General features: G+C 39.4%; 1 protein-coding gene across 3 annotated transcripts in view; it reads left to right on the top strand.

The window, feature by feature from the left end:
* LOC133594592 (ligand-dependent corepressor) overlaps positions 1–11851 on the top strand; it is a 46079-nt gene extending 34228 nt beyond the window's left edge. For 2 of the 3 annotated variants that reach the window (XM_061947532.1, XM_061947453.1), the window contains exon 7: positions 6129–11851. In XM_061947532.1, coding sequence (XP_061803516.1) covers positions 6129–10503 — 4375 coding nt within the window. In that variant the 3' untranslated portion in view covers positions 10504–11851. Of the gene's footprint in view, positions 1–1157; positions 5989–6128 lie in introns of those variants that run through there. The other variant, XM_061947608.1, reaches the window with a different exon arrangement.
* The last annotated feature ends 13854 nt before the right edge of the window (positions 11852–25705 follow it).

The raw sequence follows: 25705 nt of genomic DNA, 5'->3' as shown, positions 1-25705 counted from the left end.
ATCATATTGAAAATCATTATAAAGGTTTTGACATGTACCTGAAATGTAGTTATACTAACACAAAATGCAACAGAACGGGCATTTATACTTGTAACAAACGTTCTATTTCCTTCTGTTGCTTGAACAACACTACTATCTATGCACTCCATTACATTATGTAATGGTCTATTGTGCAGTTTATTAAATTGTTCATTGGTGTTGCAACTGGCACTTCAATTAGTTTGTGTGTAAGAGTATTTTGATCTTGAAACAGTCACATGAGCTAAATATTAATTAATTAATTAATTAATTATTTTTCTATTTAGCTGTCATAATTTACACTATGACCTTCATGTACAAGATGCAAAATTATTACGTGAAACAATCTTAATATTAAAATGCTCCAAAAATCCCGCACGGAGGGTTTTTAAATCAGTTTGAAGAAGGGTAAAGGTAAAAGTTTTTTTGTCAACAACAATTTGTGAAACCGACTTACTTAGAGAAAAAAGCCTCTTGATGCCACCCTTCTCAAATTGTATTTCTTCAACTTATTATATGTTTGCTGCATATGATCAGATTCAAGAAAATGTAACTCCCCGCCTCATTTTGTGTATCCACATTCTGTTAATTAGGCTTTGAGTTTGACACAAACACATACCCTTTGCTAGCTTACTCTTTTATTGCGGAGCTTGTTCAGTGATAACGTCACACACAAAATGTCAAAACCTATTCTTGAATTTGTCATTTTGTGCACTAACTAAAAATTAGCTAAGACTTTCCTTAAGGATAAATAAAGTATCTAGCTAACTTAAGCTTCTTGACACTGATGAAAATTACTGCACACCCCCTATGCCCTCTTTCTAGCTTTGCCAAATACATTTACTGATTTTCTATATTTTGTTGGTTTTACGTTTTGTGTTTTTGTCACAATCTTATTTTCATTTTTGTTGTTTTGTTGTTGCAAAATTTGTAAGCAATCAAACAAATGTCCCATTTTTTTTGTTCTCACAAACAACCATCCAGTCATTTAAGGCAAAAGTGAGTGATGTTACCAAAGTTAGGTCATATAATAAAGGAGTGGCCAACATTCTCCCCTCCCCAACCCATCCTCCTTTTAGAACAGAGAGAAAGACACTGTGCAAGCTCTGCTTACACCCAATTTCCTTCCATCCAATCAGGCGATCCTTGAGCGCGGACGGACAGGATGGGAGGAGGAGGGAGAATATCGGCCACTCCGCCCGTTATAAGCCCTCCTCATCTTTCGCGTACTCTCTGCACATCAAAGAGGAGGTTGGTCTGGAAAGCAACCCAGAGTCACCTCTCAGCCATAACCGCAGCATCACACCCACTGACCTCTGCGAAAACGGCTTCGGTGCCTGGAATTCCAAAGCTCATTTTGGTGCACTCCTCAAACTCAAAGCCAGCAGTGAAGCTAGTGAGCACCTTAAAGACATTCCCAGGTTGTTGCAAGCTGCCGGGCTCTTCTCAAAGTCCTTGTCCTACAATAAAGGAAAGCACCAGGATGCCTGCCAAGACCACAGCGCCTCCCTTTATCATTCCAACATTGACCTCAAGATCCCCCAAGTGCGGAGTTTGGCCGCAGGAACAGACGCTGCTTGGGATCCCCTCCAAATTGAAAATTCAGGTTTACTTTGTGAGAACAGTCTGGGTAAGAAGCTGTATTCCCGCAAAAAGAGCAATGGTGTTTTTTGGCCTCGCGACACAGACCGAAACTTTCCCCTGGATTCCGAGTCTGACCTAGGAAACAAACCGCCGAGGAAGAAACGTGGTCGCTACCGACAGTACAACACGGAGCTGCTGGAGGAAGCCATAGTGGTGGTGATGGGTGGGAAAATGAGTGTATCCAAAGCCCAGTCCATCTATGGTATTCCCCACAGCACCCTGGAGTACAAGGTTAAAGAGCGCCTGGGGACCCTGAAACATCCCCCGAAAAAGAAACTGCGGCTCATTAGTTCGCTTGATGAGCAGTGTGTTTCTCATTTCCCAAAGAGTGAAGAACTCCAGGCCATCTCTGAGGAAAGAGAGAGCTCATCCACCGAGAACGGAAGCGGGTTGCATGATGGAAGTCTTTCACCAAATTAATTTTGTCTAACAACTGTACAAACACATTTTTACCAAGGCAACTGTTGCCTTTATACCCTTAACACCAAAATTCCAGATTAGTTAATTATATGGCTTACATTTGGCCATTAATACTTTTAGTGTAATTCAATGTTCATGGGCATCTGTTTTTAACATTTAATGGTCTCTATGCACTTGAATATTATATTAGTGTGTATGTGTGTATTTATTTTATTTATAGGTTCCACTTTGAAGGTTGCATACATTTTGATTTTATTGCATTGAGAGAAACATTAACCAAGTGGCGCCCCTCGGTGTATACTGACAGTACTGTTCAGAGCTCGCCACATATTTCACCTGTATATATCGGTCCTGTAAATAATGCTCAAAGCATTGTATGCATGCTTTATATTTATGATTAGAATCATTATTTGTGTTTTGTATATGACTGACTGACTGAAAGTTCAAGTCACTGTTTTTCAAATGCACTGGAGATTTAATGACAAACTGTATGTTTAAAGGCTAATGTACGCAAAGCATGCGTTGGTTCTCCGCGGTATAGTATCCAATCTGTTGTTTTCATTTCCTGGAACCAAAATGTAAAGTGGATTACACCATTTGTCAAGTAATATATACCAAGCACAACAGGTTTTTATATGTATGCATTTACTGTGCTATATGAATGGTAATTGTTTATTCTCAATGCCTTCACGCCTCAGGTTTAGTTCAGGTTTGGATGCAGGATTTGTCTTAATCCTATAGCGGATTCACTGTCCACTAATATATTATATACAGGTATACCTCACTTACTCCTAAGCTTCAAAAACACTTGCCTTCTCTTATGTCACCTCAAAGGCGATAGACAAGACAATAATTCAGGTTGTCTGAGTGACAGTATGTGCGCTACTTTCAAATGTCTTCATAGCTTACCTTAACTCTCAGTAGCATTTCAGTGCCAGCATAAGCCTTCAAAACCACTTACATGATTGACTGGGGCTCAGTTCAGGTTCGAATTTGTCCTGGATGCCTCTTCTCTAAGGCAGAAGGAAGCAACAATTTATTGTTCATGAATAGTTCGTATACACTAATTGCTTGGCAGACATAACAGAGCTACACTCAACTGTACATAGTTGACAGTTGGTACACAATAATTTAGGGAACAATACATTCAGGTATTTTTTTCATGTTGTCATTTAGTGCCAGTAATGTGAACTCTCTATTTTCCTTTAAATGTTTTATCTGGTTGCAGTACTTCAGGTTCCTGTCATGTACAATTAAGAAACTGGCGCAGGTATCAGTTTACATGACGGTTGCCTTTTGCCCTTCCTTAAGATATGTTTTGAGTGGCGATACCCAAGCTCAAGTTAAGCCCTTGAAACCGCTAACTTTATAAACACTGTACAGAGGCTTTTGTCATAAACCGACTGTAGTTTATTATCAGTTTGGTTGTTTTCATGTAATATTTAGTTTGTTATACTTGATAGAACATGTTTTTTAATCTACCGGGATACTTGTAGTGTGCATTATCACGTATATCTCAGGGCACTAAAGAAATACTATTCTTCTATCAAGGTATGTACGACATATGTAGCCATTCTCGCAGGCTTTTATGGACACATTGTTGTTTAAATGTTCCGAAACAACTTGGTACATTTAACTTACTGTTTTGAGGTGTTCCATGAACCAAACCATTAACCTCTACCACACATCGCAACCTATATGGATAACTATCAAAACAAACGTCATCCTACAAGTCATTTAATTTGAGAGAACATAATTACTGTTGCATCGACAATCCTCAAATTATATGTGAGGCCCATATTTAGTTGAAAGCATTTTCAACTATCAATGTTTAGATAAGATTGCCTTATATGATAGAAGACCATCAGATTAAAAAAAATGTTTTCTACATTTCTTTAAATATATACCGTATTTAAAAAAACTAACACATAGTGATTTTACCATTGTATGTATAAATCTGATGCCATCTGCAATCATATAAGGCATAAATACATGCGTGCATTTTGGTTTGTAAATGGGCAAACGTTCTAAATGTGCCCGCAAATCTACTAGTTGACTACCTCGACTTACATTACATTCTGCTATTGTCACAACTGTTTAAAAGTCCCTTTACTATTCTTAGGGCTCTAATTGATATAACATAGTTTGAAAATAACTTGAGCTCTTAGTTCTTTGATTATACTTCCATTTATGGACAAAAATGAGAAGTTTGAGATATCACTACAAAAACATTTTTGAGTTTTAAACTCAGTCAAATCTCCTGGTTATTACTTTAGGTGCAGTACAAAATATATTAGCATTTATTTTTTTTTATAAAAAAGAATAGATTTATCATTACTTCAGTAATCAATGAATGTATGGATTCAATAAAGAATATGTGCTCATAGACATAGATATGATTTTAAATGTATGGTTAACTCGATAATCTCAAAGATCAGTGATGATCTTTCATGTGATCGATAAAGTATATCTGATTGGTACAAACAAATGTTTTGTCTTGTCACTATTTATTGTGCTCAAAGATACAATATTGAAATAATAAACGGCATTGCTCAAATATTTGTTAAAATGCATAGTTAACAGAAAAAAATATGTGTATATATATATATATTAAATGTGTTTTGCATGAGTGAGTTATGACATGTGAGAAGTTTGATGTATACTAAGGTTGTGTGATCTTGGAAATACTGATTAATTATTGTTAAGTGTGTTAAGAACAGTGAACCTTCAATGTTGCTAAACAGAATCTGTGCAATGGGTCGGTCACTCAGGATAAAATGCATTCATAGTCTGTAATTGTCCAAATATTTTTATCCTTAATGTATAGTCCTAAGAAACTTTGGAGATAAGTTCCAACACATCCGTAATCTTGAAATGCAATGTGGTTTGCGTCTGCATTTAATAACTGTTATTTATGTTACGGTGTAAGAAAAGGCATGCTTGTGGTGTCCTTATGACTGTGCTGTATAGTTAAATGGCGAGATAAACCTTCAGGGATGATACCGTTAAGAATTCAGGTACTCTTCTTTATTCCTTTGGTTTTTCGAGCAGGGACTGAAAAAGAAAACATTGTCACTTAGGCAATTCTTATTTTTATTCTCAAAACTATTTTTGAATCCCTAAAATGTACATGTGTAATATTTTTGTCATACAATACTCAAAAAGAAATACACAGTTTCTCCTTTTTGGTTTTTATAAAGTTTTAGACAATGAATGTCATTATCACAGCTGCAAGCAACAGTTGTTTGTTAACATGCTCTAGTCAACACTGTTTAAAACAGGCGAGGAATAATTGACTGTCCTTAAACTAAAGAGTTCACAAAGAGGGTAAACCTAACATCCAACCCAAACTCATGCCTTGTGCACAGAGAAGTCGATATTCTGCCAAGATTACAGCTGTAGCCACATATATGTATCGAGTTGTACATTTTTACAATAAGAATATTTGTAGCATTCTATTTTGCAAGGGTCTCAGGAATCCAGATTACCTCGCTGCCACAACTTCAGCAAACCTAGATGAATTACCACTTACATGTGATTTAATATAGACCTATTTATGACACACACATATTTTTGAATATATCCATTTCCTATTTTTGTTTTGTCATTTGAGTTAAATGGAATTGGAAAAACACTTTTTTTTTTTCTTTTCTTTGGACGACACAACAACTTGACACTATGTATGTATTCTATATTTGCCCCTATGTATTTGCTCTTTCAAGTGATTAAAAAAAAACTTGTTTTTTAAGTCGATGTCCTGTGCATGTGTAGGATTTTCTTAATGTAACAATATATGGCAGTGTGCAAAGAAGAAACATGTATTAATTGTAATGATGTATTTGGTCAAATTCACTGGATTTAAATTGAATTTAAAAAAATCACTTATTCTTTTAATAAATATGCAATATAAACCTTAAATGTCTGTGGTATTTTACTAAACTTACACTACAGATGTTTGTTTTCCACATATATAAATATATATTTTTTCCATTTATTTTATTAATTTTTTTTTTTTTACCTGTTTTTCTTTTCTGTTTTCCCTTCAGTGAGCATACGGTCTTGCCTATTGCAATGGCAAAAGAACTGCAGTCCACCTCAACACTGGAACAGTTCATGGCCAAACTCTGCCGCCATCATCAGAGACAGATTGTTGACGCCATAGGTTTCCTGCAAACTGAGGTCAAGGCACTGGCGGCTTCCAAGACACTGCAAACTAATAACTCCGCCTTTGAAATCCAGGGAACAACCAGCTCCTACCCGCTCACACCTGAGAAGTCATGCTTGAAGCTTAGGTTTCCCTTGGAATCGACACCGAAATCTGAAGTCCTGGATATGTCCTGTCCTACCCAAAGCAAGTGTGTCACTGAAAACCTTCTCATGACTGCACTTCTATCGCCAACGTCTGTTTCCTCTAGCCCTGTGTTGGATCTTCAAAGCCCCCAGTCAGGTAGCAGTCCGTGTGACCATGCTCCTCTTAAGATGAAAATAATGAAAAGCAGTAATGTTGCTGCTGGTAAAAAGTTATCTTGTGTGCTGACCACCTCACTTTCGTCTGACTCTGGTACTTCGGAGGCCCGACAAAATAACTCCAATTTACCCAACAGAACAGAGACTCATAGCGCTAGACTAAGCTCCTCTCTGAAAAAACAAAATCTTCTCAGTCACTCGCATCCTGCTAGACAGAGAGGAGCTGTTTGGCACAACAAAAATTTACCAATGAAACAATATTCGCTTCCTGATGCTACTACTGTAACTCCACCACGAAATGCCAGGAAGACAATTCGGCCAGCCAATCAGCAACAGACTCGACACGCTCCTTATAGGATGGTTGATCCAGATCTAGGCAACTGTGACATTGTTTATATTGACAAACCCATTACCGAGTGCTTTAAAGAACAACAGCGTAACTTGCTTCCCCGCCGCAATGCCCGGAAAAGCACCAGGGGACATTTGTACACAGATGAAATTTGGGAGTTAAAAACGGTCCGCACGTTAGCTGGAAGAGGCAACTGTCCTAATCCAATGCCAGAGTTAATCACACTGGTGACTCCAAAACAGATCCTTTCAAAGCCTGAAGGTGTACCTCCGGTGGATAGGCCTTTTGCTGGAGCATGTAAAGAGAGAATAAGTGAGCAAATGTCCTCAAAAGAGTCTGATGAAATGGTGATACCAGGGACAGGTGAAGTGGTAGAGGTAGCAGCCAGTGATGCTGACATTATAGTAGAAACCAGTCAGACAGATCAGTGTCAGAACAAGTTAGAAGTCCCTCAACCTCAAGTAAACTCTCCATCTGAGAACATAGTAACAACTATCAGCACAAATGACCTCCAATTAGAGGAGGGAACATCCTCTGAGTGCAAGAAAACAGCGCAAAGTGAGGAAATTGCGGTGCAGACCACATTTGAAGCAGAAAAGGAAGAAGAACCTGAACCTGAACAAACCAAATTTACTACAGCAATTGTGTCACAAACAACAGAACAATCAGATGAAGCCAACACAGAAGAAGCTGAAGTTCAAATTCCATGTAATAAACTGCATGACAGTGAGACTTTCCCCCTCCACACGAGCACCCCATCACCCATGGAACATGAGGGGATGCAGGAAAATGAGAATGCCTCAGACATTGAGGGGCCACAAGAACCTCAGCCGAAAAAGCAGACCTTCTCAGATAACCTTGAAGAGAATGAAACATCTTTGACATCAGGACCATCCGAAGAGAAGCTGTTGAGTGAGCAAGAAAGTACAGCAGCTGTCGATGCTGAAGGTATTTTGCCTGTACCATCATTTGAAGAAGATGATGAATGTGATATTTCCTCAAAGACAATGGATTCTCTCCTGAAGGAATTACCCCCTTGGCGTAGAAAAAAAGGCACTGTGAAAAATATGCCAAAGAGGTTAAAGCAAATGGAAACGGTGATCGTGGGCTATGTTAATGGTAGACCTATATCAGCCTCTGACCGGAGTCTGCGCCGTAGATCAAACAGCAGTGGCACATCACCCACTAAAACCCCAGTGAAACAAAGTCAGAGAGTTCCCAAACATGCTCAAGCCGACTCTCCAGAGATCGTGAACCAAGAAAAAAATACAACTGAATCAGAGGTGTCTACAGAAGCCATTGTGATCACACCTGAACTTCCTCCAGTGGCAACCTCTGACATACCTGAAAACCCTACAGTTAAGATCTCCCCCAAATCCAAACCAATCCAAAACCAAAATCAAGGCCATGAAGATGATCCAGTGGATTCTGGCAATGAAACCAAACGACAACTAAGATCACAACTAAGATCAGCCGTCCAGAAACCTGCCGAAACGTCTCTATCAGCGCCTTCTCCTAATTGTATTTTACCCCCTGCTCCTGCAGCCATGCCCCCCATTTCTCCTTCTCCACCTTTGACAGGTTTGACTTCACCTGCAACTCCAGAACAGTCTCAACCATGCACAGTCCAAGAGACGGAGGTGGAGGTAAATAGTCAAAAAACTCCATCAACAGGCAGTGTTTCAGAAGAAGTCCAAAGTATCTTGGTTAAACAAACATTAAGATCTTCACAGGTGGCTGTAGAAGAAAGTAAAAACGAGACTCATCAGCTTGACACGGATTTATCAAGCCCAATAGAAGATGAGATTAAAATGCAGACAAGGATGACACCATTAAGAGGAAAACGGGTCCTCATAATGGAACCATCACCAGAGAAACAAAAAACAAATGCAGTATCTTTAGAGGGAAGTTCTACATGTTCACCTGGAGTTGACAAGCCCACAAGAATGCCACTGAGGAGTGAGAGCAGTAAAGCCGATACGTCCCAACAACCAGACCCTCAGTCACCGCTACCTGACAACAAAAAGCTATCTTTGCGATCCCAAAGGTTGTCTTTGCCCTCTACAAGCGCTCTCCCTGTATTTGGAAATAACACTGAGGTGGTGTCACCTACCAGAACAACTCATATCAAGTCACCTCCATCATTTGCTGCATCTGTTCTGCCTCGTAGTCCCGCCTCCCCTGTTATTTCACAGAGACTAAAGCCGCCCAGACAAACCAATACATTCTTGAAGGAACTGACTGCAGAAAAAAATCAACTGCTGCTGACTAACTTAAACCTCAAATATGAAAAGATGCAGAAAGGCTGGCTGCAAATGGACAGAGATGGTCAGCCAGCAACAAAATATAAAAACAAATCAGACAGACAAGCCGCCATATGGAAAAGTAAACGCAGGGCCCGCAAGCCAAAGACTTTAGAACCACAGAAGTATTCACCAGTGCAAATGCTCTTCAGCCAAGACTTAGATCTTTCTAGTATTTGTCGCTGGTTCCTAGAATCAACAGAAACCCAATCTCTTGTTATCGTTAAGAAAATAAACACACGTCTTCCGTCAGAAACTCAGCTGTGCTTCCACAGTTCATCTAGTGCATCGGGGATCTCTCAGGGCGTTTTTCCAAGCTTACAGGCGGAACGCCTGAAGAAACACTTGAAAAAGTTTGCCATCGCCTCTCCCGTAAAGAGCAACCCGAAAAGTCAGAAACTTATAGCCAAAACGCTGGAGCAGGGAACCCCCTCGGTCAAAGGCAAAGAGAGGCAAGAACTTCCCAGCACTGCTCCCACCAATCAGACGCACGCCAGAGTTGACGCTAAGGGGCAAACTAACGAATCCCAGAAAGGTCCTGCTAAGCCAAAGAATCCGGCTAGTGCCAGGATTTTGAGGAAATACTCCAATATTCGGGAAAAGATGCATGTCCAGCAAACCAATGTTAGAATGAAAGGTGTCTCTCAAAACTTAAAAGCTAAAAGTTTAAAAATACCGACCAGAGAACCTGCTTCTGAGTCAGCAGTCAATCCATCTCAGAAGGCACCAAAATTACCCCTTCCTGTCGCTAAACAAGTGAAAGCAAAAAAAATAGCAGGCAGGAGAACATTGGCTCGAAGAAAGTCTACAAGGCTTCAAGCTGTCAAGGCTCAGGACGCACCTCCAGTCAAGAGGTGTTCGCAGCGACTGAATTCTCTGGTTGATGCATCAAAAAGTCAAGCAGACAAAAAGACACCAGAAGTAGACAAAGATGCAGAAAAGCCCACTGTGAACAAAGTCAACGCTGTTAAAAATCAAGTAAATGAATCGCCGGACAGAAAAGAAATGAAAGGTGTGCAAGAAGCCCCCGAGGCAGAGGTGAAGCTTCCAAGTGCTCCTGACCAAGTGCTGACCAGATCCCAGAGAAATATGAAGGCAGCATCAAACGATGGCTCCGTTCCCGTGACGAAGACGTCCAAGATGGCGAAGGAGCATGTGTCTCTTAAGTCCACCAAAAAGGCAGAGGGAGTCACCAGAAAAGCTGATGTGAAGACAAATCGTGACGCCATGCGGTCGCGTACGAGAGCTCAGGAACTCCTAGCGCCGCCTGCTAAACGCACCCGGATGTCACAGTGTATCTGACTCCTTTGTTTTATCACTTTTATCTGGAATACATTCAGAAGGAAGTCCCGACCGAACAATGAACTTCAGTATGCAAATGCTTTGGTAAAGCGTTGACAAAAGGTGCAGGCAAGATTGTTTGCTGCTTCAGGGACAAAAACCTTTTTTTTCTTTTTTTTTTTAAATGCAAATGAAGAACCACATTTACGGGTGTGTGGCTTCAAAGTGACACTAAGTAATTGTCCCTCCATATTTTTTTCTCTCGTGAGATAAAAGCTTTGCAGTCTCCGGCCCGCCTTCCAATCACAGCCGAGTGATCATGGGACTGCTCTGACCAGGTGCCTTATTTATAAAGTTCAAAGAATGTCTATATTAAATGTGAACTCTCCTCATTTGGTTTTCCCGAGCGTATGCAAAGAACGCCTTGGAGTCGACCTAACGTAGCTGACCGGTGTTTTTCCAGCATTACCTTTTATTTAAGTTGCAGAAGGATATTTAAACAAGTGTTAGCCAAGACCGTGTGTTTGTTTCCCCTGCTGGTGAAGTACAGTACTTTGTACATGACCGTGATCTACTACTAAAGAAGCCCACCAGGGAGGTCTTTTGGGGCAGAGTTTTGTGTTTTAGGACTCTTGAAAGCCCGAGGAGGTTCAGACCGTAGTCAAGAGCGCAGAGTTTGTGACTAGAGTGCAGGAACTGTTTTTCTGTTGTGGAGCCATCTTTCTTAGCAGTGCTTTTGGTGCACAGCTCCAACAATGTGTGTTGGAACTTGTGGCTAAGAACATTTCTCTCTATTACTCTTTAGCTCCCCTTAAAGGGACTGTGCATCTTCAAACTGATCCTGTTATCACTCATTTCATGTATTTTCTGACTTCTGCCACAAAGACCTCTGCCACCCCCCCTACAGGAAGTATGCATTAACTTTAAAACTGCTGTCGAGCATTAATGGCACATTCCATGTTGCACCATACAACTTTATATATTGTGACGCCTTCCATTCTAGTAACTGACTTAAGATGGTCAAAGGAAAACAGAAATAACATTTTTATCAGCACTGTTATTTTATCCTGGTCATTTTTCTTTGGAAACCCTTCCATGTACAGTACACGAGCATCTTGTTTTTCCGTCTTTTTAATTATTGTTATTTAAGAGCTGTGCGCCGCATCCTAAATGTAGACCATCCGCAACAGTCCACCAAATATTCAAACTTGAATGTGTTTGTTCTCTACACTTGCTATTTAAAGTTTATTTCTTTTTTTGTATATTAGAAAGAGAAGAGTGCTTTATTTGTGGTAATCCCAGCAATGACATGTTTGTGTTAGGAAGGATGTATTTTTGCTGCAGCTGATATAAAAATGGATGACTTTTATGTCTGATTTCTTGACTCTTTTTTTTCCCCCTCAATTTTATTTCTTGTAAAATGTGCGCATTTTTGGCTGGGGTTTTATCATGACTATATTTCAGTATTAGTTTTATTCTTGCATTAATTAAGAAAATGTCTTGTAATGTTACAAATTTGTTCTTAAAAAAATACAACTGTTTTCTTCACTGTAAACTGTATTCTCATAAATCTACTTATTTCCCCATAATATTATGAACGTTTTTATTACATGTTTCCCTCATAATTGGCCTGTGGCATAATGCAGGAATAAACAAAAAACATTGATAATACAATGCTTGAAATTCACATCTAACTTTTTAGTAGCCCTTTTACAAAAAAAAAGAAAAATAGTTCCACTATCCTTTGATTTTTTTAGTACGCGGTCATATTTGGGTGAATACTCCAACTAAATTATTACAAATGACGTATAATTCAAATTGTTTCGTTCAAAAAACACTCCCCATAAAATAAAATATTTCCTATAATATCAAGGCTGACTAACAGATGACATGGCACCCCAAACCATCACTGATGGTGGAAACTTTACACTAGACTTCAGGCAACGTGGATCCTGTGCCTCTCCTGTCTTCCTCCAGACTCTGGGACCTCGATTTCCAAAGGAAATGCAAAATTTGCATGGTTGGGTGATGGTTTGGGGTGCCATGTCATCTGCTGGTGTCGGTCCACTCTGTTTCCTGAGATCCAGGGTCAACGCAGCCGTCTACCAGCAAGTTTTAGAGCACTTCATGCTTCCTGCTGCTGACCTGCTCTATGGAGATGGAGATTTCAAGTTCCAACAGGACTTGGCGCCTGCACACAGCGCAAAATCTACCCGTGCCTGGTTTACGGACCATGGTATTTCTGTTCTAAATTGGCCCGCCAACTCCCCTGACCTTAGCCCCATAGAAAATCTGTGGGGTATTGTGAAAAGGAAGATGCAGAATGCCAGACCCAAAAACGCAGAAGAGTTGAAGGCCACTATCAGAGCAACCTGGGCTCTCATAACACCTGAGCAGTGCCAGAAACTCATCGACTCCATGCCACGCCGCATTAACGCAGTAATTGAGGCAAAAGGAGCTCCAACCAAGTATTGAGTATTGTACATGCTCATATTTTTCATTTTCATACTTTTCAGTTGGCCAACATTTCTAAAAATCCCTTTTTTGTATTAGCCTTAAGTAATATTCTAATTTTGTGACACACGGAATTTTGGATTTTCATTTGTTGCCACTTCAAATCATCAAAATTAAATGAAATAAACATTTGAATGCATCAGTCTGTGTGCAATGAATAAATATAATGTACAAGTTACACCTTTTGAATGCAATTACTGAAATAAATCAAGTTTTTCAAAATATTCTAATTTACTGGCTTTTACCTGTATATTGTAAAATTTTAACTTCTAAAAAGAAATGTTTATTTTTTTTCTATTATATATTTTTTCCCTTTTAGTGTTATGTCAAGGCTGTCCAGAGTGTGGTCAGGTGGTCATTTTCGGCCCAAAGCTGTGTTTTATTGGTCCTCGACATGTTCTGAAAATTAAATGAATTCATCAAAGAGTTATATTAGATATAACGCTAACAACTATTTGCTTTGTCATCCAAAACACAAAAGCTAATTTTTAATTGTTTCTTCTTTCCAATAGCTTAGCATATACTGGACTGGGACCAAAAAATGTCCCTTGCATTTTTGGTCATAGCGGCCCACCATTATTATTTATATATGCGGAGGCACACAAAGGATATATGCACACACTGTATTGTTTAAAACTATTTAAATGAAGTGTGGTGAAAGTATGGTTTAAATAATGTTTAGGTAAACAAATAGATAATAGCTTTTTTTGTAATTACATATTCTTAGACATTGACCTTGGTGTTCTGAGGGAGACAGAAAGCAGAGGCGAGGTCAGATATGATAGAATGATCTGATACTAAAAAATAACTATTAAAATAAGAACTTTTTAGTGAACTCACAATGAAAGAAAAATAATGTGTGCAAACTCCACATCGGGGTTCAATCGAAATATACCCTAAGGAGAAAAAAAGACAGACCAGGTGCGTCAAGAGAACAGTGAGAATGAGACTGTTTGAAAAAAATGTACTTTGACAATATTGGTGTCTTTAAAATAATGCAATAACAGATGGTTGCGTTCAGTACAGTCACTCTGTACAAGTAGTAGGCTTTATGACAGGCCTGGCCAATTATTTTGACTCCGGGGGGGAGATATCTATTTTTAGGAACACTAACCCAAAACCTCACAATAATGTCTGAATGAATGCTAAAAACGTTATGACAGACCGCCTTAAAAAAGGAATGGAATTTTAAATTTGTTTACTGAATGAGACACCCAGAATGTACATGAAAATAAAGAATGTGGGATTTACAATATTAACTATGAACGATAAAACACTGAATATTGACAACATATGAACGTCACCCCCGCTCTCGATCGACATATTTTAAAATCAAGCGAAACGCAACAAAAATGCAGCAAACACCGTGAAAAACCACCCCACCTAAAATCTGTTACATCTGATATATCACTAATCTTTAGAACTTTATTGTAAATATCTCCTTCCGCGTTTGTCCCTGACACCAATATTTTCAGGCTCGCTCTGGAAACACTCTGTGGAAACGCTCCACCACACTGCTTGGTGCCTCGTCTGAGCTGCTGTGACGTGGATTACCATAGTAACTAATTAGATTACCATAGTAACTAGTACTGTATATAATGCAAAAGCGCAGATTCCAACAATTGAAATACTTTGTGTAGTTCAAGACTTACGGTCATTTGAAAACAGCACTGCACATCATAATGGCAGTTACAGTTTCCATCTTAAAGATCTAAAAAAATGATTTGGAAATGCTCGGCGGGCCAGATGCGGCCACCGGGCCTTAATTTGCCCAGGTCTGCTTTATGACCATCCAGGTGGATGTCAGTAAGAACACATAACAGTATACAGTAAAGTAAACCAGGGGTGCCAATCTCAAATACAGAGTGGGCCAAAATTTAAAACTGAACAAAGCTGCGGGCCAAGGTTGAACAAATTAACCTTTTAATAGGGACCCAAACAAGTTTTGCATTGAATATCGATTAAGCAAGGCTTAAATAACTTTATAGTGACATGCAAAATCGAGTTTCAAATAATAATAATAATTAAAAAATGTCAATGGCATATCAAATACAATTTAAATAAAAATGTAATGCCTCTTTTCTATTTGCAGCCTTCTGAGGTAAATATCAACATTAACTTTTTCCACAGGCTAATAAATTAGAAAATAAAATAACAATGAATAAACCAACCATTCAGGACTTTAAACTGCTCAGTTTGCAACACACTGATCTAATCTGATGTGCCCAAGCCAGATACCTGCCATCTTTTCTTGGATGCTAGTTCATTAATGTCGAGGCTCAGGCTTTGAGCTGAGGCAGCCTTCTTTATCGAACAAAGTTGTTCATCAGTCATTATACCTCGTATTCCACCCGGACCACAGTCTTGGGGGCGTGCTTTAAAGGCACTGCGTTTATCGTCCTCCACGAGCTGTCGTCACGTCTGCTTTTCATCCATTCCGGCCCGATCACAAGATATGTGCGACTTCAGCACGCACACACACATGAATGCAACGCATACTTGGCCAACAGTGATACAGGTTATACTGAGGGTGGCCGTATAAACAACTTTAACACTGTTAGAAATATGCGCCACACTGTGAATCCACACCAAACAAGAATGACAAACACATTTCGGGAGAACATCCGCACCGTAACACAACATAAACACACTTGTTTAGTGTGGATTCACAGTGTGGCGCATATTTCTAACAGTGTCAAAGTTATTTATACGAGCACCGTCAGTGTGACCTGTATCGCTGTTGGCCAAGTATGCGTTGCATTCATGTGTGTGTGCGTGCTGAAGCCGCACATATTATGTGACTGGGCCAGCATTCGTTGGACTGGGTGAAAAGCGGACGTGATGATTTTTGGGAGGGGCACTGAAAATTGAGAGTCTCCCGGGAGGGTTGGCAAGTATGGGAATTAGCGGTGAATGTGGTGTTATCGTGGCACAGCTCTAGTGTTGATTTGATATCACCTCAAGGGCCAAGTGAAATGAGTTTGACACCCATGAAGTAAACCTACAAAAGTGAAGAATGCCTGTGAAGTCCACATCCCTGGAACATAGGTGGGGGACAGGGCAACCTAATAGAGAAAGGGTAGACGGACAAAACAAGTGAGTGATACGCACCCATTGTATTACAACAGGACTAATGGCTAAAATAAAGAAATAGACTTAGTCAACAGTCTGATATACTGTACATGCTGGTTGTTGAAACTGTTGAATGGCCCTCCGAAAATCCTCAAGATCGAGTACGTAGCAAGGCAACGGAACTGAATGATTGCCAACTTGAACAACTGAAAGCAACAAGGGCACCCTGAGAGAGGAGAGAGCAAAGACATAATCACACTACTTTCTGTCAAAAGATGTAATTCAATTCACTAATTTAACTCATAAATCTCAGAGTACAAAAGAAGTTTCTTCAGTAAATCACTCCTCTGTGACTTCATCACCGTGTCAGTATGAAGGGACACGAGGAATTCCTTTTCAGGGGCCATCAACATAAAGGCTTGCAATTTTCTGGCAGACAAGCGACTCCTCAGTCTGTTTTGGATGTAGCACAGGGTTGAAAATGACCGCTCACAGGCTACCTGAGTTATTGAAAGGGTCAGCAGAAACTTGTTTGCCAACCCAAGCAGGGGGTGTGCATGAGTTAGCGTGTTACATCTGAGAAGGATTTTGTAACAGAACAGGTTTTGTTTAGTATGTCCATCTCTTCTTGATCATCTGATTCCTTTTCGGCTGCTCGAGTTGTGACGTCCTCCAAGGGCGATTGTACCAGCCTGTGCCACTGCTGTGCCAAGTTTCTCAGTACAGTTTGTAGATTGGCAACAGTTGCTCTGCTGTCAAACACATCTCGGCACTGGCTGAGTCCTTCAAGTGCAGATTTAGGGAGAGCACTGCTGTGGAAAACGGGGAACGTTTTTGGGATGTAAGAGGGACAAATCTGCATACATGCAGGGGCGGCATGGCGTAGTGGGTAGAGCAACCGTGCCAGAAACCTGAGGGTTGCAGGTTCGCTCCCCGCCTCTTACCATCCAAAGAAAATCGCTTCCGTTGTGTCCTTGGGCGGGACACTTGACCCTTTGCCCCCGGTGCCACTCACACCGGTGAATTGAATGATAGGTGGTGGTCGGAGGGGCCGTTGGCGCAAATTGCAGCCACGCTTCCGTCAGTCTACCCCAGGGCAGCTGTGGCTATGAAAGTAGCTTACCACCACCAGGTGTGAATGATTGATGGGTTCAACATGTAAAGCGACTTTGGGTACTTAGAAAAGCGCTATATAAATCCAAGTTATTATTATTATTATTATTATTATACAGGGTGCCAACAGCTGTACCAAGAATCTGGTGGTCAACATTTACTTCAGAGGCCTTTTCTGAATCACTGAGGCTTTCATCCTGGGCCATCTCTCCAGCCAAAATTGTCTTCCTCCTCACCCTTTTCTGAGGCAGTGCAGCCTCAACTTCCGAATCTAGTTCATCCTGCTCTTCTCGCTTGTCATTTGCCCAATGGTCAAAACAGTCAGCTGCATCTTTGACGGCCGGGAAATCTCGTGCTATCTCTTTTAGTGAAGCTTGTGTTGTGGTGACCATTCTAGAATGTCCATTCCTCTGGTCTGTAGGTACTTTGATAGTGGTGATGTGAGCTCAAATACTCTCAGAAAAAACTGAGTTGTTAGCCGTCTCGGTATCCTCTGGCTTTGTTTTTGTGCATTTGATGCAAGTGTCTTCAGCTTTGGAGGTGTGAACACCACTTCAACGAAAAGGCCGCTATGAGGTCTGCCATAGTTTCTGAAAAATGTCCCCAGGGCATCATGGTTGGCCCACCGTCTCGTCTCTCCAATTGGTGAAATGAGTTTGTGCCTCTCGTCCTGGCTCTCCGTCTCCCACACACTCACTCTTGTCTGTGAATACTTCAGCAGGTCAAATAGTGAATCACTTTCAACGACTCTATGGCTGGTATCCGACAACACAAGGTTAAGAACATAAACCTCTGTATTGACCCTGCACATTAAAAGCTCCATCTGTGGACTTGCCGATGCACAGGCCTATGTCCAACTTCAGACGATCAAGTACTTCAGTTAACAGAGTCTCAAATGACTGTGCTGCATTGTACGACTGCAACCAGCCTTTCATGGACTGCATCCGAGACATACCTCAAAACCACAGAACACTGATCTTTCTCTGTAATATCTTGAGTTGTGTCAAGCTGCACTGACAACATCTCTGCTTTCTTGATGTCTGCAGAGATGCTCTCCTCAATTAAATGCTTTTTGGACAGGAGGGTGATCAGAGCTCCTCTGCCTTGTGTGCCTGACGCACGGATCTGCTTGCTTTTTTTCCTATTACACTGCTGAGTTTCTCTTTTAAGCACACATCATATGTTCACACTGTTTCTAGGAAATTGCCATTATGATTATGTCTTTGCTCTCTCCTCTCTCAGGGTGCCCTTGCTGCTTTCAGTTGTTCAAGTTGGCAATCATTCAGTTCCGTTGCCTTGCTACGTACTCGATCTTGAGGATTTTCGGAGGGCCATTCAACAGTTTCAACAACTAGCATGTACAGTATTAGGGATGTCCCGATCCGATATTTGGATCGGATCGGCCGCCGATATTTGCCAAAAAATGCGTATCGGCAAGGCATGGGAAAATGCCGATCCAGATCTCGTTTTAAAATAAACTCCGCTCCGTGTTTTCCAACGCACCGATTTAAATAATACATTCCACTTTTCTGCTGCTCCCTAATTTCCGTTCCGCATTTTCCAGCACACCTTCAACACATCCACAGGTTTGTGGATTCTCACGCAGTTGCTTTTAGCTGATCAAGACTGTCGTTGTCCAAGATGTTTGCAGATTCATTGACCAGAAAAATGCGTATCGGCAAGGCATGGGAAAATGCCGATCCAGATCTCGTTTTAAAATAAACTCCGCTCCGTGTTTTCCAACGCACCGATTTAAATCATACATTCCACTTTTCTACTGCTCCCTAATTTCCGTTCCGCATTTTCCAGCACACCTTCAACACATCCACAGGTCTGTGGATTCTCACGCAGTTGCTTTTAGCTGATCAAGACTGTCGTTGTCCAAGATGTTTGCAGATTCATTGTGCTCCTGCCTGTAGCTTAAGCCTCTCTTCTCTTTGACTTTCACAACCTCTACTACACGTTCCAACACATGTCGTCTCTTCTTAACCTGCTCACGGTGTCCTGTCAGCTCTCTTCCCTCAAGGAGATGACCCCAGCACACTGTCCATGTGCCTCCCTTATGCTCCTACATCCTCTGGTGCACATGCCTCCAGTCTGTCATGCCACTTCTTTCGTGTAACGTCAGATGTCCAACTGGGTGTCGCGTAGCCAAACCCGAGGTAGAAGAGGCTGGCTTCCGAGGGCGGTCCATATAAGGGGAAGATGTTGATTATGTGGTCGACGGTCTGCTCAGAGTCACCGCACTCGCATGCCGCACTGTCCGCCAAGCCCCACGTCTTCATTGATGACCCAAAGCGGCCGACCCCAGTCCGTAGACAGACAGGGTTTCATGGTGCACCAAAGGTAAGCAATTTTGCTTAATGTGTAAACACTGTCTGTCTGGAGATGGTCGGGACTGGTGAGACCAAATGCTGAACATATTTGGATAAAAAATGGGTTTAGTCAAGCTCTCCCAAAAACAACCTGGGATGGGGTGTATCGTTGGATTGAATTGATATGATTACAGACAATGTCTCCGGAGACGTTGGATGGTGCACCCTCGTGAAGGAATTAAGAAAGAGCGCACGAAAGACTTGGTCCTCCCTTGTTATTTATACGCTCCCTGATGGTCTGATTCTAGCATAACAACTTATGTAACTGTACAATGTCCAAACTTCACCCCACAAAAAGAACTAGTACTTTGTCAGGGTGAACTGACCTGCCATGTCATGTCCCTCCTAATGCATTCAGTTGAGAGGTAACCTTAGGACAGAAATTTTCCACCACACCGGCATGGTAGGTCGTCTCCTCCGATGGCGCCATCTCCTGGGTCCCAAATGTAGCGGTGGACTCCCACTCCTGCTTCCAAGCTGCTGCCAACCATGCACCTCTGGAGATGTCCTCAGAGGTGGAGTTGAGCATCTCTTGTGCTGCCTTGTTGTAGGGGTGGCGGGACTTAAGTCTGCTTGGAGGTGCTGGTGTTGTGCAAGATGTGCCAGTCATATTTTTGTGCCTTCCTAGCCAAGGCGAGGGTGGCAGCCTCCCGTCAGAGGCCGGCCGGTGGTATTCCCGCGAGGACCGGCAGGAGGGACACAGGGGTAGGCTTCAAGCATCCAGTTATTATCCGGAGGGAGGTATTAATAGCCACGTCGACCTTTCTCGCATGAGGGCTTCTGCTCCAGACTGCTCCTAATACACAGGTGTCAAACTCAAGGCCCGGGGTCCAGATGTGGCCCATCACATCATTTTATTTGGCCCTCGAAAGCCTGGAAATAATATGTATCAATAAAGTACTGTAACTTTTCTTACTAAATGTATTCTTTCTTTCTATTTTGGGAGGAAAAAAATACATGTATTCCATGTAATCTCAAATTATGTTAATTTGAATATTGTCTAATTATGCAAAAATATATGATCAAACATTCAAACCATTTTTAAATAGAAATAAATACTAATAATAAATATTTCAAAGCAAGTTATCCATCAAATTGTGCAATGTAAAAGTAGCAATAGATTCCATGGTAAAATTGTAACATTTACTGCGGTTTTTACAGCATTTTTCTCTAAATGACAAAAACAGTACTTTTTTACTGTAATAAACTGTGGTGCCGTTTTGGCATTTACAGTAATACACCGAAATATCCACAGTTGTTGATTTGCGGTAAAAAAATAAAAATAAAAATAAAAACTGGCATCTCATGCGCCATAATTTTACTGTAAAATTGCAGTTTTTTTTATTTACAGTAAAAAAAAAAATAATGTAAATTTTATATTAAAATTCTTGCAACTGAGCTGGGTTTTTTTTGTGTTTTTTTTACCATAACAGCAGTACTGTTTTTCCATTTACAGTAAAATACACACAATTTTGAGGTGAAATTATTGCAACTTACCTTTTTTTATTTTTACATTTTAGTTTAAAAAAATCTACTGATAAAATGCATTAAAAAAGTTGTGTAATAATAAAATTCACTGTTAGAACTGGCCGTCTGGGGCCAAACATATCTGCGATGTGGCCCTCTGTGAAAATGACTTTGAACCCGCTGCTCTAATGAAAGTACTCGGATCATTGGGCTTGCTAAAGCTTGGCGTTGACCACAATAAGTCAGCAATTTCCGTGCCATGTCGAGCCTTAAAGAGAAACTTCAACAATTTTTACCTCCAAGCCTATTTCAACAGTCTGTCTTGACTAAACACAGAGGAAGAGAAAGAGGCAGGAAAGTTAATTTCACTTGTGTTATTTCTCTGGTTGGCTCCATAATGACCAACATTAAAATACAGTACACTGTAAAAAAAAAAAAAATGTAAAAAAACGGTCATCTACTGGCAGCTACGGCTGCCAAACGAAAACCATAAAATTAAAGTAAAACATTGTAAACCGAATAATGATCAAAAACATTACATTTACAGATATTTTCATGAAACGTTTTGCGGAAAAATATCGTAATTTTACAGATTTTTACTAAATTATTAAGATCAACCACCTTTAATAAAGTGACGATGCAAACAGTTCTGCAGAAAAATACCTTTATTCTACAAAGTTTTTCCAAATTATTACGATCAAACACCTTTAATGAAGTGACAATGCTGGCAGTTCCACAGAAAAATACCATTATTTTATAGATTTTTTCTGAATTGTTAAGATCAACCACCTTTAATAAAGTGACGATGCAAACTTCTGCAGAAAAATACCTTTATTCTACAAGTATGGACATAGACTTTTATATAACAAGCTACATATTTAATGAAAGATAATTACTGTAATTTTACATGAATTTGAAAGTAATTTAAGAAAACAGAAAATGCTATTTATAATTAATTTGGTATTTTTCTGTAAAAAAAATAGAAATATACATAGTTTGTCATTACTGGCATATTACTTAAAATAACAGGCGGATTGTTTATTTACAGATAATGTCTTCAATTCTACAGTTTTATAAACTATTTAAAAATTACAGTAGAAATTTTGAGTAAATTAACCATAAAAATAGGATTTTTTCTTTTTACAGTGTAGCATAGTAGGCCTAAATATTCATTAAAAACAAAGCAGAGGTTTTATTTAACAAGTGTATTTCAATTTTTTGGCCACTGTAACATTGCACTCAGTTTGAACAGTCACACTGTGTTTGAGTATTTCATTAAGGGATTCTTTGGCGCACCACTAGATGGAGCCTGCACCACAGTTAGAGAGTCACTGCGGTGGAGGAAAGAAGACAAGAGAGCTGGTAAAAGCACACACATTTAAGTTTAATTCTTGAAAAGAGTGGAGGTTTGGTAAACATTTTGTCGGTGGCACTACATACATTCAGCATCATTGCGACTCTTTCAGCTTGACCCAGTCCCGCGACAGAGAAGCAGGAATAAAATCTTTTTACAACATTGTGTCTTTTACATCAACATATTTATGTATATTCTACTTCTTAGGATGGGTTGGTCAATATAGCACAAGCACCACTAAAAATGTCTACCAGGAAGTTGGACGTTGCACTTGTCTGCTAACCAAAAATGTCAAAAACAAAAAAAAAAGAAAAAAAGTCACATTCCACACAAATGTGCACCTTTTTTTTACGAGGCGCAGCGCCTAAAAGAACGACAGTGAGCGTCCATTTGGGGTCACATGATCGCCAGGATGGTTCACATTGAAGCCGGACCCGAGACAAACAGAATGTGATGAATTCTATCTTCTTACGAGGCAAACTAAATGACAGCTACCACTTGATGAATAAGCATATTTAATATCTGTACATTTATACATTCAGCTCTGTGCTCCTTGGCACCTCAACAAATCTTGTTTTGTGTGTAACCTCAGTTGTGTTGTTTTGTCAAATGCATGAACACAACTCACAGGAAGCTTATTATTATTATTATTATCATGACAACAGCTTATGATGCAGGTTTAGAAGCACCTCAGCGAAACATACAGAAATATTCAGTGGTGACTCATCGCTTTATTCCATTTTTAAGTCAAACTTTTACCCTTTTTATTTATTTTTTTTCTTGGAAGTTTAGGAAAATATCAAGAAAAAGCACGGAAAATCCCCCAAAAATAAATAAAACCAAGCAGAGGTGCTCATGAATTGCATGTAATATTCACATGGAAGACAACATATACAATATTAAACATATTTCTAGAGCAAGACCACCAGTGGCTCCTATACAACGTGTGTGTACTGATGTATTAACGTGTGTGTGTTCTTGTATTTCTAACCTTCTTGAGACATCAACAAGGAACAGTACCTACTAAGTACTAACAAGTTAGGACCGAAATCATGGTTTCAATACGGAAAACCATTGCATCTAATAGACGCAATGGTGGTGAAATCAAAATGAGGGTGGTCCCAAAAAGGAGGGATTTTTCAAATTGACTGTGTGTCTGTTTTAAAAGTGCTCCCCCTCTGGTCAACATATGAAATAACAAGTGTGTGTAAAATATTTTGAAGTGCTCCCCCTCTGGCCAACATATGTAATAACAAGTGTGTGTAAGAAATTGAAATGCGCCCCCTTTGGCCAAAATTGATCTAAAAAAAATCAACTAAATATGTATATAGAGACATACTGTATACACTTGAAGTAAAAAATAAATAAAAAAATTCTCTTTTTCTCACAGTGTTGACTTTTTTCCTTATAAAATTGGGAACAATTTCTCATATTCTTTCTTTTTCTGTAATATTGCAATATTTTCTCGTAAAATTATTCCTTTTTTTTAATGTAAAATTATTACTTTTTAATGCAAAATGGTGACATTTGTCATAAAAAAGTCAGACTTTTATCACAATATTGCCAATTGTTTTGTTGTTCTGGTAAAATAGTGACTTTTTTTTTAGTAAAATGATGACTTGTCATAATTTTGCCAAGTAAAAGTCCTATTATTATAATATTGCTAAAAGTGGTACAGTTTTCTTTAAAAATTGTGACTTTTGTCGAGTAAAATTACGACTCTTTTCATACAACTGCCAAAAGTTTAAGCTTTTCTTGTGAAATTGCGACTGTTATTGAGTAAAATTCCAACTTTTATCATAATATTGTGCAAATGGTCAGTTTTTCTTGTAAAATTTTGACTTGTGTTGAGTAAAATTAGGACTTTTATTATAATACTGAATTCCAACTCATTTTTCACAACAAGCTTTTTTATATTTGCATGGTATGTATATATTATTAATGTTGTAAATACAAATCTTTATATATCTACAAAGGGTGGTCCTAAAAGGGTAGGCATTTTTCAGAGGTCTCAAGAAGGTACAAGAATATGTGTGTGTGTTTGTTCTTGTATTTCTACTCTTCTTGAGACATCAACAAGGAAAAGTAGCTTCCATATGAGGAGTGGTGAACAAGTTAGGACATAAATCATGGTCCCAATACGGAAAACCATTGCATCTAATAGAGAATGTCTCATTTGTATTTGTCATATACAATTCTGACTTATCACAATATTGCCAATTCTTTTGTTGTTCTTGTGAAATAGTGACATATTTTGAGTAAAATTATGACTTTTGTCATAATTTTGCCAAGTAAAACTCAAGATTATTATCATAATATTGCCAAATATGTTTAAGTTTTCTTGTAAAATTGTGACTTTTGTCGAGTAAAATTATGACTCCTTTCATAAAATTGCCAAATGTTTAAGCTTTTTCTTGTAAAACTGCACTGTTATTGAGTAAAATTCCAACTTTTATTATAATACTGCACAAATGTTTAGTTTTTCTTGTAAAATTTTGACTTGCGTTGAGTAAAATGAGGACTTTTATTATAATACTGCCAAAATTCCAAGTTTTTCTTGTGAAATTGTGACCTTTTTCTTGTGGAGTTCCAACTCATTTTTCACAACAAGATTTTTTATATTTGCATAGTATGTATATATTATTAATGTTGTAAATACAAGTATTTATATATCTAGTAAGGGTGGTCCTAAAGAGGTAGGTGTTTTTCGGAGGTCTCAAGAAGGTAGGAAATACAAGAATGTGTGTGTGTGTGTGTGTGTGTGTGTGTGTGTGTGTGTGTGTGTGTGTGTGTGTGTCTTCTTGTATTTCTATCCTTCTTGAGATATCAACAAGGAAGTACCTTCCATATGAGGACTGGTGAACAAGTTAGGACCAAAATCATGGTCGCAATACGGAAAACCATTGCATCTAAGAGAGAGCCAAATGCTAGAATCCGTGAACATTGCTCCAAAGTCAAGCTTGTTGGTTGATTTAATGTGCATACAAAAGTAAACACTGACAGGTGCAAAGGCAGCAATATATGATAAAACAAGACGACAGTTGGAGAAGGACTTCACTATTCATCCCCGGAAAAAACCACCAGGTGAACAGCTGATTTTACGACTTCCGGTGCTGACGTAAGACCACCCGCGTCCCATATGTGACCATAGGATGAACAAATACACTACAGTACTAAGACTATAGTGGCCATTAAGTTAGCTCCTACAGTAAAATTATAACTTTTGTCAAAATTTTGCCAAGTGAAATTCCGATTATTATTATTATATTGCCAAAATGTTTACGTTTTCTTATAAAATTGTGACTTTTGTCGAGTAAAGTTACGACTC

The sequence above is a fragment of the Nerophis lumbriciformis genome, linkage group LG02, assembly GCF_033978685.3.
Source record: "Nerophis lumbriciformis linkage group LG02, RoL_Nlum_v2.1, whole genome shotgun sequence".
Classification (NCBI taxonomy): domain Eukaryota; kingdom Metazoa; phylum Chordata; class Actinopteri; order Syngnathiformes; family Syngnathidae; genus Nerophis; species Nerophis lumbriciformis.
This window is presented reverse-complemented; position numbering and strand designations above follow the sequence as displayed.